Source organism: Xenopus laevis, chromosome 2L (genome assembly GCF_017654675.1).
Source record: "Xenopus laevis strain J_2021 chromosome 2L, Xenopus_laevis_v10.1, whole genome shotgun sequence".
Lineage (NCBI taxonomy): Eukaryota > Metazoa > Chordata > Amphibia > Anura > Pipidae > Xenopus > Xenopus laevis.
The window spans coordinates 97,645,398-97,662,684 of record NC_054373.1 but is presented as its reverse complement, the minus strand read 5'-3'; the positions used below and the strand labels follow the sequence as shown (position 1 = coordinate 97,662,684).

General features: G+C 38.6%; 1 protein-coding gene across 1 annotated transcript in view; it reads left to right on the top strand.

The window, feature by feature from the left end:
* Positions 1–16,475, top strand: part of por.L (P450 (cytochrome) oxidoreductase L homeolog) — a gene marked incomplete at its 5' end in the record, with an annotated part of 43,901 nt that extends 27,426 nt beyond the window's left edge. Inside the window, 12 exon segments of the mRNA NM_001085484.1 lie at positions 3,723–3,872; positions 4,483–4,607; positions 4,785–4,874; positions 6,350–6,448; positions 6,742–6,858; positions 8,048–8,166; positions 8,690–8,871; positions 10,822–10,971; positions 11,125–11,392; positions 11,544–11,689; positions 12,779–12,864; positions 13,507–16,475. Coding sequence (NP_001078953.1) covers positions 3,723–3,872; positions 4,483–4,607; positions 4,785–4,874; positions 6,350–6,448; positions 6,742–6,858; positions 8,048–8,166; positions 8,690–8,871; positions 10,822–10,971; positions 11,125–11,392; positions 11,544–11,689; positions 12,779–12,864; positions 13,507–13,651 — 1,677 coding nt within the window. The 3' untranslated portion in view covers positions 13,652–16,475.
* Between the last annotated feature and the right edge of the window lie 812 nt (positions 16,476–17,287).

Here is a 17,287-nt window from a genome sequence, read left to right as displayed (position 1 = left end):
CCTATGCTACCTGTGGAATGTAAGCCTGTTAGGGGTTTGTTCTTGAGGTTATTAGCATTTGGAAATTGTTGTTAAGGGCCCCTAAGGTGTTTAATCATGTGTTGGGGGGGGGGGGGGTTGTTGTATTATCCACAGGGGAGGATGAGGCATGTGGATTTAATGGTATATTTTAATATGACTTCAATTTTTCACATATGAGTGATGAGGGATTTCCCTGCAGTGAGCACCAACCATTTGGTTTTTTGGTGTGCTACCACCGTTAATGTGGTTTCAGTGGGTGTTGTTTAAAAGGGGGAGTGGCCAACACTGACTTCCATTATCTGCCCTCCACCACATAGGCCAGTAAAATTTTGGCCCTCGGTACCACAGAAGTTGGACAGCACTGCTATAGGGTGTAAGGACAACTAAAGTGAGCACTTCTAAACAAAAGATTGTTTAGAAGTGGACTTCTAGGCTACAATCATTTTGCATTTTCACTCATTTGTTATGGAAACACATGTTGGTCTGTCTGTCTTTCTGCCCATGTCATGTAATTGAGTGAATGCTGGTGACATGTTGCATCAACTCTAAAAGAGCAAAACACAGTAAATGGCTATTTTTGCAATGCTTTAGGGTAGGGGTACACTGGGTGATTCGGGGAGATTTAATCGCCTCGTCTTTGCAGCAACCAATCTCCCCGAACGCCTTCCCTGTCTTGCGCCGGCTATAATGAAAAGTCGCCTGCGCTTGGCACACGCAGTGCTTCGTATTCCGAAGTCGCTTGAAGTTTCCTCGTGAGGCAACTTCGGAATACAAAGCGCCGCGTGTGCCATGCCGCAGGTGACTTTTCGTTATGGCCGGCGCAAGACAGTGGGAAGACGTTCCGGGAGATTTGTCGCCGCAAAGACGAGGCGATTAGTCGCCAGGCGACTAAATCTCCACAAATCGCTCAGTGTGACCCTACCCTTAAAGGGATTTTTCACCTTTAAATTAACTCGGTATGATTCGGAGAGAGTGATATTCTGAGACAATTTGCAATTGGTTTATATTTTGTATTATGTGTGTTTTTTGAGTTATTTATCTTTTTTATTCAGCAGCTCTCCAGTTTGCAATTTCAGCAATCTGGTTGCTAGAGTGCAAATCTCTAGCAACCATGCTCTTATTTGCATAAGAGTCTGGAATATGAATAGAAGAGGCCTAAATAGAAAGATGGGCAATAAAAAGTACCAATAACTGCAAATTTGTAGCCTTACGGAGCATTTGTTTTTAGATGCGGTCAGTGACCCCCATTTGAAAGAGTCAAAGTAAGAAGGCAAATAACTTTTTAAAAAACAAAAAACTATAAAAAAAAAAAGAAAAAAATGGACCATTTGAAAAGTTGCTTAGAATTGGCCAACATACTAAACATTAACTTTAAGCTGAACCACCCCTTTAACATAAGAATAACTGCAGAATGACCTCCGTTCACTTTTTAACTGTGGATATAAACTGCAGTATTTTTCTTTTTTCAAATAGAATACATAGCCTTCTTATATCTTTATTATTGGTGTTCTAATTTTTACTGACTACAATATTTTGTCTCGGCACATTCCTTTGTACTTGCAAGTCTGTTACACTAAGGGCTATTCCACACGGGGAGATAGCCTTGCGTTTGCGGTCGCGGCGACAAAGCGCCGCGACGGCGCAGGCGACAGTTTTGTATGGGCGCCTATGTAAAAACGCCTATGCTAACCACACGAGGCGATGCGCTTTTTCAACAGTCGCTGAAAAAAGCCTGGCGAGGCATTTTCAGGCGACTGTTGAAAAGCGCATCGCCTCGTGTGGTTAGCACAGGCGTTTTTACATAGGCGCCCATACAAAACTGTCGCCTGCGCCGGTCGCGGCGACTGGCGCGGCGCTTTGTCGCCGCGACCGCAAACGCAGGGCTATCTCCCCGTGTGGACTAGCCCTTATGTGTCTCAGCAGCCTGATCTTGTTTGCTGTCTCTCTTACTGCATCTTAAACCAATTAGTACATTCCTCATAACCCAAAGCATCAGAGCTATGTATGTGCAGAGCTGATTGAAAACAGCCCTTGCAGCCAGTCATTAGGCTTTGCTATTCTTTGCTGTGAGAAAGAGTCACTTAGATGCACAGTCATTGACTGGAGCTGCATTCCCAAGATGCATTCATAGCAACCATTTAACTAGTGAAAAGCCTGATGAGTTTGTGACAAATTGATTTGAGGGCATATGGGCAGTAGCGTGCAGTGCTAACCAGGAAGGCTGTATGAAAGCTTCTTAAGGATTTTATTGTTCTCGTCTAAAGGCACTAATGCTGGAAAATGTAAGTCTTGTTTTGTAATTATATCAAAGGGCTAGCATAGATGTCTATCGTTTATATATGTTGCTGAAAAGAACATCTGCATTGTATGCCTTATTCACAGCAGACTTTAGTTCGTATTTCCCTTATACTTCCAGCAGCTTACATAGTTACATAGTTAAAATAGGTTGAAAAAAGACAAAGTCCATCAAGTTCAACCCCTCCAAATGAAAACCCAGCATCCATACACACACCCCTCCTGTAGAGTGTAGAGTCTTTTCAGCGTTGATTGTTGGTGTCCTCTTGGAGATGTGTTTTCTCCATAGCTGAACATAATACTGGTGGTTTCTCTAAAGATTTGTAAAGTGGAGTCCTAACTATCTGCTTTTAACTTCTAATGTCTGTACAGAAGTCAGTACATTGCTAGCTTTAAAGGAGAGCTAATGCTTAACTAAAGAAGTAGGGCTTCTATACCAGCCCAAGGTAACTTCTGCCTTTTGGCAGTTAAGATCTGTGCCCCAATGATGCCCATGTAGTTCCCCATGTTCCTTTTTGCAGATTCACTGCATGTGCTTTGTGCTGCTGTCCGTTACTGATTTTAGGGACCAAGCACAAAATACTGGATATATATAATGTAAATGTGACAATATAAGGTTGAGGCTGTTTAGTATTTAAATGGCACGTGGCAGCTCAGAAACCAGCACAATTAGCATCAGAATATAATAATCAGCCCTATAGCATCAGCCTATATTACAAATTAACCTCATTTTCTGCTTGATCATTTGTGATGACCCCTAAGATTAGAACAGCTGCTCAAAGCTCAAATTTACAAGATGGGAAACACCTGTGACAACTTTAAAAGGCTTGTGACAACATTTAGGCTGGTTCAATAAGTCCAATATATAAAATGTGGCATTTCTAGCCATATTTATTCTTAGGATTTTGTAATCCTTTAAATGCAACTTTCTCTTTGTTAATTCTATGTAGCAAAGTCCTCAACCATTATAGTCATTGATTTGTTCATTCATTTATATATGGATGCCCATCCACTCTGGTGTATATGTATGTGTTTGCCACATTTCAAACATATTGGAGGATTGAAGGCATAACATTCAAACAAGGGGTGCACCGAATCCAGGATTCGGTTCGGGATTCGGCCTTTTCCAACAGGATTCGGCTGAATCCTTCTGGCCGAACCAAATCCTAATTTGCATATGCAAAATAGGTGTCGGGGAGGGAAATCGTGTGACTTTTTGTCACAAAACAAGAAAGTAAAAGATTTTCTCCCCTTCCCACCCCTAATTTCGGTATTTGGACGAATCTTTCGCAAAGGGTTCGGCTGAATCCAAAATATTGGATTCGGTGCATCCCTAATTCAAACACGAGAGGGAGAGTCTACACATGAGGTCTGTATAATAGAATCTTTTTTTTTTCTCTCTGCAGGCAGATCTCAGTCGTCTTACAGAAATCGAGAACGCTCTTGCTGTTTTTTGCATGGCCACTTATGGGGAAGGTGATCCTACAGATAATGCTCAGGATTTCTATGACTGGCTTCAGGAAACAGACATTGACCTTACAGGGCTTAAGTATGCAGTAAGTACTGTTAGAACTCTCAGGCAAGCACAGCGGTTCTTTTAAAACGTCAATAGTAGATTAGCATTTGGCAGTCTCTCAATGCATTTGTTCCTTTAACTCCGTGATCCCCAACCAGTAGCTTGTAAGCAACATGTTGCTCCCCAGCTCCTTGGATGTTGCTCTCAGTGGCCTCAAATCAGGTGCTTATTTTTAAATTCCTGGCTTGGAGGCAAGTTTTGGTTGCATAAAACCCAGATGTACTGCAAAACAGAGGCTCCTGTAGATTGCCAGTCCACATAGGAGCCATAGATAGCCAATAATAGCCCTTATTTGGCTTCACTTCACCCAGGAACTTGTTTCATGCCTGTGTTGCTCCCCAACTCTCTTTACATCTGAATGTTGCTCACGGATCAAAAAGGTTGGGGACCCCTGAAAGTTTAACTGTTCAACAAAAAGTGCATGTATTAATTATTAATGAACGGTGTTGGTTCATTTCATTAGTAGTGATTTTAGTTTGTTTATATCAGGGCATCTTCTGCAATAATTTCCAGTATTTATGGGTATACACATAATTATAGATAGGTGTTAAACTTTGGGATATGTTTTTTTTTTTTTTAATGTTTTGTAGGTTTTTGGCCTTGGCAACAAGACATATGAGCACTTTAATGCCATGGGAAAATATGTTGACAAAAGACTTGAAGAATTAGGAGCTGAGCGCATTTTTGAGCTGGGAATGGGAGACGACGATGGCAAGTGAGTAGGACAGAACCAGGGGCATGAAACATTACTACCTCGTAGAACCTCTGTAGTACTGTTGAAATATAATTTCTGGATTATATACTATGCTATACTATACTGTGCGTATTTTCCTTAATTTGTGCTTTCTTTTTTTAAAACTAACAATAATATTTACTTCTGAATGTTACTTAGTCTGGAGGAAGACTTTATCACATGGAGGGAGCAGTTCTGGCCTGCAGTTTGTGAACACTTTGGAGTTGAGGCAACTGGAGAAGATTCCAGGTACGCAGCTATCTGTACCAGCCTTCAGAAATGTTGTGCTGTGTGTTTTGAAAATTACTTATTCACAACATCCATGGCTCAAGTAATTATAACTGCAATTAAATGTGTATCTTAAGCATTAGAAATTCTAAGTGTCAGCTGCTTATAATTTCTGCTTATAATTTTGCAACACTCTTACTTATTTGTAAATAAAGTAATAGTGGCCCCTTATAAGGCAGAGCTGTAAGCTGAAAAGTATAAAATAATTACTAAAACTGCAATAAAACATTGATTTTAAAACCAAGTGTGTTGGCACAGCCAATACTATTGTGATTGCTTTTTATGTAACCACATAATTTCCGGTACAGTAGTAGAAACATATGGGCTAGACAATGATCATATAATTAACATGCTCTTGGCTTAAAACATTGTGCTATAGTAAATGGGTCCTTTGCTTAAAGTATAGATTATGCTGTACAGGTATAGGATCCCTTATCCAGAAACCAGATATCCGAATTACGGAATGGCTGCCTCCCATTGACTTAATTTTATCCAAATAATCCAAATTTTTAAAAATGATTTCCTTTTTCTCTTTAATAATAAAACAGAAGCTTGTACTTGATCCCAACTAAGATATAATTAATCCTTATTGGAAGCAAAAGCAGCCTATTGGGGTTATTTAATGTTTAAATGAATTTCTAGTAGACTTAAGGCATGAAGACCCATATTACGGAAAGATCCATTATCCAGAAAACCCCAGGTCCCGAGCATTCTGGATAACAGGTCCCATACCTGTACTATAAAAAGGGAACTGAACTGAAATTGGTGTAAAATCACGCACAGTTCTAAGTGTTTAACAGTTAATGGCAAGCAAGTCACCTGATTTCTGCAGGTCAACTTGAAATCCACCCTGATCTCTGCTACACTCTGGACTTGGCCAATGAGGAGGTTGCTTCTAAAGTTTTTGGGGTGTATACATCAGGAAGTCACAAGTAATACCAGGAGTTTGGCATATTCTGGTAAATTTAGCACCAGCATGTTTCTTTGTGATTGATACACAAGGTTGCATGTGATCAGCAGCACATTGGCCATGGATGAAGAGCTTTTGTGTAATTGCATAATACAGCAATTACAGGTAGTTGAAAAATCCTCACCATGCAGTGTTTGTAGACAACTGTGGATGGAATTATAATTTTGGTAGTGATTTTAAATGTCTGAGGCCCTGTTACCAACTGTGATATACATGTGAGGAATGAGTTAAAGAAAAAAAAAGTAGAGAAATCTCATAAACTCTCTCTCTATCTCTCTCTGCACCATATAGTTATGGTCCTAATAGAGATAAGCTTAGTTTTAATAGATGATGATAGTGCTAAATGGAATTAAACTGCAGCAGAAAAACTAACCAGAGTTAAATGATCCTGTATGCCATGTGTTTGCTTTGTTTCATTTATACATTTAAGCAAAACATTAAACTCTAATATTTGTTTGACCTATAGCATTCGTCAGTATGAACTTGTGGTGCACACAGATGAGAACATGAACAAGGTCTACACAGGAGAGATGGGCCGACTAAAGAGTTATGAAACTCAAAAACCGTAAGTAGTCTAATCAGTCTAGACTCGCTGCTTCCATCTCTTGATGAATTACAACTCCCTAAGCAAATGTTTTAATTGCAAGATACTATGTATTATAAGACGCCTTGCTGCTTTGATGTCAAACAAGGTGCCATCTTTTCAAGCCAAAATGTTTCTAAAATCCATTTTTGAACATGTCTTAATTCATATCATACTTCTGAAAAGAGATGATACTAGAATCTGACCTTATGCAACGGCAGTAAACGCATTCTGCAGCTTGTCTTAAACTTTCTTTTTTTTTATCCATTTTGCAGACCATTTGATGCTAAAAACCCTTTCTTGGCTAACGTAACAGTCAACCGCAAACTAAATGAGGGTGGAGACCGACATTTGATGCATTTGGAACTAGATGTCACTGGCTCAAAGATAAGGTAATGGGGGCCTGAAAGGAGTTTCTGTATTTCTACAAATGTTTATATCTGTACCAAGCAATCCACCCGGGCTATGTCATTTTTTCTCCAAAAAATCTCTTTTGCCATAAAGTGAGGAGCTGTCTATGTTCACTTGCCATTGAAATTAAAGTTGGCACAAAGTGCGAATGTGACCTAAACTAAAACTCTCCTACCTGTGTTTTTTGGGGGTAAATCATGCATGTGTTCCATACTCGTGAGCTCTTTTGTAAAGGGAAGCAATTTCATTATTATTTCATTAATTCTCACTCTGTCGAGTGAACATGCTTTTACAAGATGTATTTTGTTTTATCTTGCAAAATTCTTTGCCTGTTTTGTTCTGTACTGTTATACATTGAAATGTGAATTGTACCACAGCTTGGTATCTTCAGATAACCCAGAAATGTTTACTTACTAATGACAGTTAGGATTTAGCTAGGAAACGGTTTTCTCACAGTTCTCATTTAGAAGTTAATAGATCATGTGAAAAATTAGGGACATATTAGGGACATATTTACAAAATCAGGCTGCATTAATGGTGTTCAACAGCACAGAACAGACATGCAGTTTTTGAGCCAGAAATGCACATGTATTTATTCTAGTATTATAGATATTTATTATAGTGCCAGCAAGCATGATGGGTGGCTGGATCTCATTGTGAGGCACTAACCTTGAAGGTGTTCTGGATAATTTTCCCCAAAAATGCACAACACTTTGGGCTCTATTATGCATTTTTTTGACACACAAAGTGACTTGTGATTCCCTGAATATTGTAAATATGTAGATTTTCTCCGTTGGGGAACAATATGTACAATTTCACTGGAATGTGTGTCCCGCACTGTTAAGCAGCAACCAGCTAATAAAGACTTTGGCTCTTGAGGTTATATCAGCAAATACTGGCAGAATGAGAGTAGTGCCCCTGTATTGTGCGTACAAGCAGAAAGTGCACCTGCTTAGTGTATTCTAGTGTAAATTACTGCTTGTAGTACAGACTACAGTACATTCTCTCAGTTGTGTCATGTTCTTTTAAAGGCTTATATAAGTTATATATGTACCAGAAAAGTTTTGATACATTCTCTTAAAAAACATAAACGTGTCACTTGAAAAAGGTGACAAAGGACTGTCTCTCTTGAAAATAATTTACACAAGATGTGTACTTCCTAAACCTTAGATACGAGTCTGGAGATCATGTGGCTGTGTACCCAGCAAATGATACTGCACTCGTAAACAAGTTGGGAGAGATTCTGGGCGCTGACCTGGACACAGTTATTTCTCTAAACAACTTGGATGGTGAGTTCTATCAACTGTTTGTGTATTATGGCATAACTGGCATTGTGTTACCCAAGCTGACACATATAACACTAAACTAGAGGCTGACTTGAAAGATGGCATTGCAGTAGAAATATACATTTATCTTAATGTCATGACATAGTGGAGGAGCTGCAACATTTTACATTTACAAACCCAGGCAGAGTCATTTTAGTTTCTACTTCTACTACTTCAACTCTGCTTTCAAACTATTGTACAGCCAAATACTATGAAAATTATTCTGTAGCCAAAGACTCTGCATCGTGGTGATATAGTTGCAATATAAATGGCTCAGAGCTTTCATCTTGTGGAGACATTTCCATGGCACATCTACAAAACAAGCAAGTCAATCTGATTCCAAATTGTAGTCAGAAGAAAGGGTAACAAATAAGTGGCTCAGGGGAGTCACAAGCAGTTCACTGTTTCAGGACTGAAGCAAAGTTTGTGTATTCTAAATCTGCAAAAAAAAATGTTTTGATTAAAAATTTCTATGCCCTTTTTTCAGAGGAGTCTAACAAAAAGCATCCTTTCCCCTGTCCTACCACATATCGTACTGCCCTCACTTATTACTTGGACATTACCAATCCACCCAGGACCAATGTGCTTTATGAGCTAGCTCAATATGCCACAGACTCCAAGGAGCAAGAAAACCTGCGCAAGATGGCCTCCTCAGCACAAGATGGCAAGGTGAGCAATAAAACTTGATAAAAAGATTTGGGGAGATCCTATATGGCTGTGGCAAAAACAACAAACTGTACACTATTGGTCATAACGTCAAAAATTAATTCAAGTCAACCCCCACCCCAAAAGAAACTTAAAGCCATGATTCCCTTATACAAGTACAGCAATAAATCTGCTGTACATCATAAGGCAGTAGCTATGTGCTGTAGAAAAGGTACCCAGGTACCACAGAAGGAGGCAGGGTTCCATGGGATCCAATAAAGTGTAATGATTACTTGTTACATTTACCAAAGATGACCTACTGCCATGTAATTTTACCCTAAGGAATGCCTGTCTGTATGTAGGTCCTTTTTATGCTTTTTGTAGAGCAAAGAGTGTGCTTTAGAGGAGTAGGAGCTCAATCCTTTATAAACTGCATTGTAGCTGAAAGTATTCAACAATAGGGCAGCTTTTTCTCATCAGAAGTAAAACAGGATATCTGGGGGTGGGGGGAAAGCAGCTATAGAACACCACGTTTTGTATATGATCCAAATGTTGGGATTTTTTTTAATCCAGTTTTCACCTGCTGTGATTTCTGGTGGCACTTCATTACATAAAAGATTGACATGCTACTAAAGCATTCTGTAGCTATTCTTAATCAATAGTAGATAGTATCTGAGTTTGTGTAGATGAAGTAACAGCAGTGGTGCCAGAAGAGTCATACTGGAGTACACATTTTTAATAAAAGCTTACGAATAGGTAATTAAAAAGCTTCAGCCTTTGCTAGTCAGACTTCATCTTGGTGTGCTTGAATGCATTTTATACTGTACAACACTAATATGTGCTGCTTGATTTGCTTTTTTTTTTTAATTTTTATTTAAAGACATTTTTATTACAAACAAAAGAAAATCGTGGAGTAGTAAGTTCCAGAGGTAGTGTAGAAAGAAAATTCGAAAAAATACTCCATGTGTAGGCAGTACTGAAGTTACATCATACAATTAGTAAACAAAATAAACCAAATTCAAGTAAAACATTTAAAGAAAAAGGACAAAAAAAACAAATAAAAAATGACATAATAGTGTAACAATACAAAGGCGTATCTAGACCCCAATCTTATTATGGGCATTTCAGTTGCTACGGTTTATCGACAAGGAAACTTTCCCATGATGACCAAATGGCAAAATGGAATTCTAGTTTATTATCTAGGAGGGCTAAAAGGTAATGCATAGATTGAATAAATTTAAGCCGATCAATGACTAATGTGACAAAGTTTTGTGGCTCTTGTCTAACATGGTTATATTCAGTATTATTACTATTGTATTTTATGAATTTGTATTAAACTTGTATTGTTCTATTAAAGTATTGTTTTCCTTTACAGTGCTGCAAGCACATGTGGCTATAAATTATACACATAAATATATATATATATATATATATATATATATATATATATATATATATATATATATATATATATATATATATATATATATATATATATATATATATATATATATATATATATATATATATATTATATATATATATATATATATATAATATATATACATACACATATATACATACACACCTATATTATGACAAGGTAGGCCCATGCTTTGTAGCATGATAACCCAGCGTGTAGCTGCCAGGATTTTAGAAACAAGTTTGCGTGGCTGTAAAGCAAGTTTAGGACAGGGTAAGGATAGTACATTTAGACTCAATAGTAGGTTCAATGGTTACCTTAATAATCTGAGAGGCCTTCTCTAACCTACCAGCCCCTAAAAACATGTAAATGGAAAAATGGGATTAATAGCGTGCTTATGAATGGGAGTAAGATTCTAACTGAACCACCTTATATGACGTTTCCTGATGGATAACCATATTTTTGCTCAGGTTTCGGGTTGAAATGGAAGAACCCAAATCAACCTTCCATGCTGCTATGTAATGATTCCCTTTTATTTTACTTGATTGCAGGGTCTCTATCTCAGTTGGGTTGTTGAATCAAGAAGAAATATTCTGGCCATACTAGAAGATGTACCTTCACTGCGCCCTCCATTGGATCACCTTTGTGAGCTACTGCCACGACTACAAGCCCGATATTACTCCATTGCATCATCCTCAAAAGTAAGTTGCCTTTCTCTTCTGTTCCGTGCAATCTGACTAACAAAATAACTGAAAAGACAATGTCTTTTCCCAGAACATTCACTTTTGCTTATTGGTGAAACAGGAAAAACTTAAATATATCTGATTAGAATAAATACCTCTGATCTAATACAGGTTCATCCCAGTTCCATCCACGTGTGTGCCGTGCTTGTTGAATATGAAACCAAAACAGGCAGAGAAAATAAAGGAGTGGCTACAAATTGGCTCAAAAATAAACAGCCCAGTGACAATGGACACAAGTCGTCAGTTCCCATGTATGTGCGCAAATCCCAGTTCCGCCTTCCATTCAAGCCCAGCACACCAGTCATCATGATTGGTCCTGGGACAGGCATTGCCCCATTCATTGGTTTCATCCAAGAAAGAGAGTGGCTGAAGCAGCAAGGTAAATGCAATTTATGTTTTTATGCACAGATACAGACAATGCTGTCTCCATTTACTGGGGTGGACAGCCATACCCGTGTCTATCTAAAATGATCCTTCATTATCTTCCTCTTAATTACCATGTGTAACCATGCATTTCATGTGATTTATAGGCAAGGATGTTGGGGAAACTGTGCTGTACTATGGCTGCCGTCATGAACATGAAGATTTCCTTTACAAAGATGAATTAAAACGGTATCACAAGGATGGCGTTCTGACCCAATTGAACGTTGCCTTCTCACGAGACCAAGACCGAAAGGTACAGCTGCTTGGATTGTGTATTGCATGTGCTGTCTACATTGTCTTAGCACTGCTGTGTGAGCATTGTCACCTCAAAATACTACCACTTAAGTTGTCCATATTGAAGAATATCTTTTTAGAGGCCTATAGTAGACAACCTGGATATGTAAAACCTAAATGAGGCGTATTTATCTTGGGTTATGAAAAGCTTCATGAAAGCAAAACTTGGCTTTGTCATACTGGAGGAGAAAATTGTCTCCAGATAAAATACCACAGGACTCCAAATTGCAAGAAGCCAAGCAGTGAACACAGATGTACATGGGACAATGTACATAAGTCTTCCAAACACTACTTAATTTCCAGCTTATTTTTATAACCACCCATGCCCCCCACCCTCAGTCCAAAACATACCTCCCAGCCCAATATTTTAACCAATTATTGTCCAGTGTTCTTGGGTTTTCTAATATTCTGTTCAATCCATGCTCTTGGTTCTTGTTTATATCCGTTCATCTCCTTTGACATACATTGGGTCTGCTTGGTCTTCGGTGATCACACATTCTAGATTATTCCAGACCTATTAGTGGCTGATATGATCCCTTTTTAGATGTAAAAAAATTACAAGGTTTATGAAAAGCAACGATGACTGCATACTTTTAGCTGTAAATAACAGTATGGCTAAGCTACAATTCTGTCATGTCCTGTAGGCCTCTATAAGCTTCTATTTAGAGACTAACAAAATAATCTGTTTATTAATATAGTTCAACTTCTCCTCGCAGTTTGGTTGCTATGGCTTTTCTTCCATGTTGAAAATGTGGCCTGTGTTCATAGATAATCCCCAAAGTGTTCTTTGTTAACGTTCACCAGATAAAGAATCCTACTATGTTCATGACTTTCATGTTTAATATTCATGCATTAAACAATCCAGCTTGTCCATTGAATTAACTGGTCCAGCTCCAGGAAACATGACTGTCTAGCCTTTGACGGCCCATATATTGTTTTATATTTATGAGGTGCGTGCGTGCGTGCGTGCGTGCGTATATATATATATACACTGATGCAGAATAAAACAGCTGTTCTTGTATTGAAAAAAGTCTGTGCCTTCTTGCAGGTTTATGTGCAGCATCTTCTCAAGGACAACAAAGAGATGGTATGGAAACTAATCCATGAAGATAATGCCCACATTTATGTCTGCGGGTGAGTGCTGACATCCTGACTTTCCTCTGACTGCTGACCACATAGTAAAATGCCATATATTCTTGGGTACTAAAGATTAAATAGGCAGTGACTAATACTGTATTTAATGACACAGTGGTTTCCTTGGGCAATAATCTGTGTGGAAATGTTAGCCTAGGCATGGATTTGTAATGCCTACATCTTTTACATTTACTGGGCAAATTTGCACCTGGGCAGTAACCCATGGCAACCAATCAGATTGCTTTCACTGTTGAAACTGAAGCTGCCTGAAAAAAGCTACTCGCTGATTGGTCGCTATGGGTTACTGCCCATGTGCAAATTTGCCCACTGTTTACCACTAAGTATAATATCTAGCAAGAAAAAATAAACCAGTGTGGTTCCAGCAACCACTGCTCTTATTCCAGAACTACCAATAATCATTCACCTGAAATCTCCAAAACTTTAGTCTGTGGTAGAGTGACATCAGTAATCTCTACTAGAACAGCCGCATCTTTGCAATGAATGCACTATTTTATCCACCCATAAACAATTGCCAACTATTTCCCAGACTACCTTTAGTTCCTGATGCAAATTAAATGGATACAGAGAGCTGCTATATATCTTTAATGCATGATAAGTGATGTTGCTTTTCCCTCCATACAGTGATGCCCGCAACATGGCTCGGGATGTGCAGAACACTTTCTATGACATTGTGGCAGAATATGGCAAAATTGACCATGCTCAGGCTGTGGATTACATCAAGAAACTAATGACCAAAGGCCGCTATTCCCAGGATGTGTGGAGTTAATCAAGGCTGCCTCTCCATTATAGAGCAAATTGCACCAAGTTGGCATTATTTCAGACCCATGTGAGCCAGTCCATGACAATGCTAATGAAAACTAAATCCCTGTTAAATGTTGATCTCTTAGAAGAGATTGCTCTTTTTTTTTTTTTGTATTGTTTAGCTATTACTATTTTACAGCACAGGGTGTTGCGTGTCAGTGTAGCTTTGAACTGTACCCTCAGTGTGTGTACCATCGCTGCAAATGGACTTTCATCTTGTATGTTTTACTGACAAGCAGAATCCATTTTGATATCATGTCATATCAATTACTTTTTTTGTAAGCAACTTTTGTTAGATCAATTTAAAAATGATGACAAAATACTGGGCAGGCTGGTATTGCCATTTAAGTGAAGGAGTCCCTTTATACTCAATAAGAGCAAAGCCTCTAACTGTACGGTAGGATTAAGGATGTGGTGTATTACGGTTAATGGCCCAGAATGTGAGGCCATATATAATGGGTATACTGTAAACTGCTATCATGTCATTTAATAATGCTAAGTTACACTTTGTGCTGATAAGTAGACAAAGGGATCCATTGGTATGTTCAGGGCAGTTTTCAATATTTCAGGAATATGTATCTGGGCATGTTTGGAAAAGTAAGCCAAATAATTTGAAGCCTTAAGTATGAAACGTTGATCATTTCCACTAGGTGCTTAGCCACGCTGCAGATAGAATTCTAAGGCATGCCTTCTCATACTCCTGGGCCATGCTTGTGACTGTTTCTGCCATGTAGGCTCTGGATTCATGTGATGTTACCCTTTACATCTGGGCAAATGCATTCAACATACTGTGAATGGTCACAATGTGCTTAAAGGACATATAAACCCCCTCCACATAAATGTAATCCATGAACAGCCTCTTTGAAAACTTTACCTTCCACTCTGGTTGTTAAATGGTTAACAGTAAGGCTGCAGCATTCACTTAATCACTTAGAACTCCCCTTCTAACCTACTCTGCCCCCTCCCACAGGAATTTACTTTGGCTTTTGGCTCTTGAGCATGCTCAGTTCTCCTCAGCTCAGAAACACACCCTCCACTCTAGCAGCCAATGAAGAGATAGTATTGCTGATTCCTGTAGAAACTCTAGCTGTCTGATCCTATTTTTTTCTCCTAACCACCTCTCCTGAGCTCAGCTTAAAGGAATTGTTCAGTATAAAAATAAAAACTGGGTAAAGGGATAGGCTGTGCAAAATAAAAAAAAATTCTAATATAGTTATGTATAATGGCTGGAGTGACTGGATGTCGAACAGAACAATACTTCCTGCTTTTACAGCTCTCTTGGTTTTCATTTACTGGTTACCCTGTGACCAAGCAGTAACCAATCAGTGACTGAAGGGGTGGCCACATGGGCCATACGTGTTGCTTTTGAATCTGAGCTGAATGCTGAGGATCAATTGCAAAGTCGCTGAATAGTTATGTCCCATGTGGTCCCCCTTCAAGTCGCTGACTAACTCAAGAGTTGGAGAGCTTAAAAGCAGGAAGTAGTGTTCTGTTCTGTTAGACATCCAGTCTCTCCTTTATAGATTAATTTTTTGCCTAACTAACTATATTAGAACCATTTTTTATATTGCATAGCCTATCTATTAACACAGTTTTTATTTTTATACTGAACTGTTCCTTTAACCATTAGAGTGCTTAACCCCAGCAGAACTTTTTATCAAAGCATGTTGTGCCTGTGTAAATCTGCATTGCATGAACTTTACAGCATACATGTCCTGTTTACAGATCTCAATGTTACTGATGATGTGTCAGAGGGAAAATGGACGCCAGGTGAAAGCTGCTAGGTTTTAGGAAAATGTTATGGCCTGGCAAATGGAGGGGGTATATGCAGTGCAAATAATGTGGCTTGGGTGGGGAAGTTATGCCCGATTTATATACATGGCAAGAAAATGGAGGCTTTACATGTCTTTAATGGTGTGAACTGCCAATAGTGCCTTCACCTGAATCTACAACTGATCCTCTGTCTTTTTATGCAAGCAAATTAAATTTGTTCTATAAAAATGACTATAGTACGGTTTTACCCATGTTCCCCTGCACCCACAAAGGACTTGTGAAGCTTGCTATATCAGTGGACTATTCTGATACCTTTATTAAGCCATACCTTCCATTGCCTATGTACATGCACAGTTTTCTCATAATACTCCTATTTGAAAATGCAAACCTATGTAGATACTAATGCCTAGCACATTTATTTATTATCCCACGCTGACATTGATCCATAGGTCTTGAACACTTATATAGCCCCTGAGCCCCATGCTTCTCAGTGTTTTAGTGGTTGGAGGCCGTGCACCACCTGATTTTAGATGCCTCTGCTTAATTGTAAGGCTTTACAGAAATGTCGTTACTATAGGTTTGCTATTAAACAAATCCTGTAGACTGTATTTCTATATTGCGTGTAGCAACCAATGCAGATCTGTCATCGTATCTGCACAAATTATCATCCAACTTTCTTGAGGTATATCTAACATTCTACAAGAAGGAATAAGAAGTCTGTAATTCGACTGAAGACATGAATAGAAATCTGCAATGGTTATTAGGATGTAGATATTAGTTATGTGAGCTGGAATCATCTGTGGTTAAGACCAGACTGAAATGCCTCATGCTTATATGTAATTCTGATGTCACTGGTAAGAAGACTGTTTTCCCAAAAGTCCACTGAAATTGGTTTTAATATTTCTATTTTGAATTTAGAATTTTAAGAAAATGCATTGTCATTCTAGCATCCAGTGATTGTAAATAATTTTAAAATATGCATTAACCCTTGAAATAAAATGATGTACATTTTCAAACCATTTTGTATTTTTTTTTTTTTTTTCCCCTTTTCTGTATTTCTGTTGGGCAGCGGCTGCCATTGTTTGATATTTGATGATCCTGGCTTTTAGCATCTCAACTGATCCCTGCACACCAATGTTAAGTACTGCCAGAGGAGTCTAGCCAGGTGTCTTTCTCCAGTGCATAAGATGGAAACTCTTCTTCTTTAGCATTTTAAGTAGAATGAGAGGAGGAAAAGCAAGGATTTACACATTTTTTTGTGCATCCTTCCACAGGGAGATCTTCTGTTTATCCTACTCTTGTGTTAGTGCAAGGGGATATAAAATTATATTACCAACTTCTGGGGTCTTAAATCCATAGTGCCTCACTGAATGAAGATTATGGACTATGTACAACAGCTTGACACTTCCAACTTTGCACTGTAATGCTGTTTTTCTGTAATATGTTGCACATTCTTGAACTCAAAGCCCACTTTATCAGCATCTCTGGATAGGGCTATGGTTGAATGCTGTCTAAATGTCTCTCCATGGTTGGACTGGCCCACCAGTATACCAGGAATAATCCTGGTGGGCCTGGTTTCTGGGGAGCCCCCAAAAGCAGCATAGGAGATCTGAGAAAAATATAAACATTTTTGATAATCTACTTGTGTAGGGGAGGTAATGTTTTCAATCTATCTATTCATGAAGTGATATTACTAGTATGTCGAGGGTTAATGCACTGATAAACTATTTTTTTGTAGTGATTAGCTGGCATGTCGGAGGTTTATATTGCCATTATCTGCAGTGATTATACTGGCATGTCTATGGTTATATGCCCATTATAGGGTTTG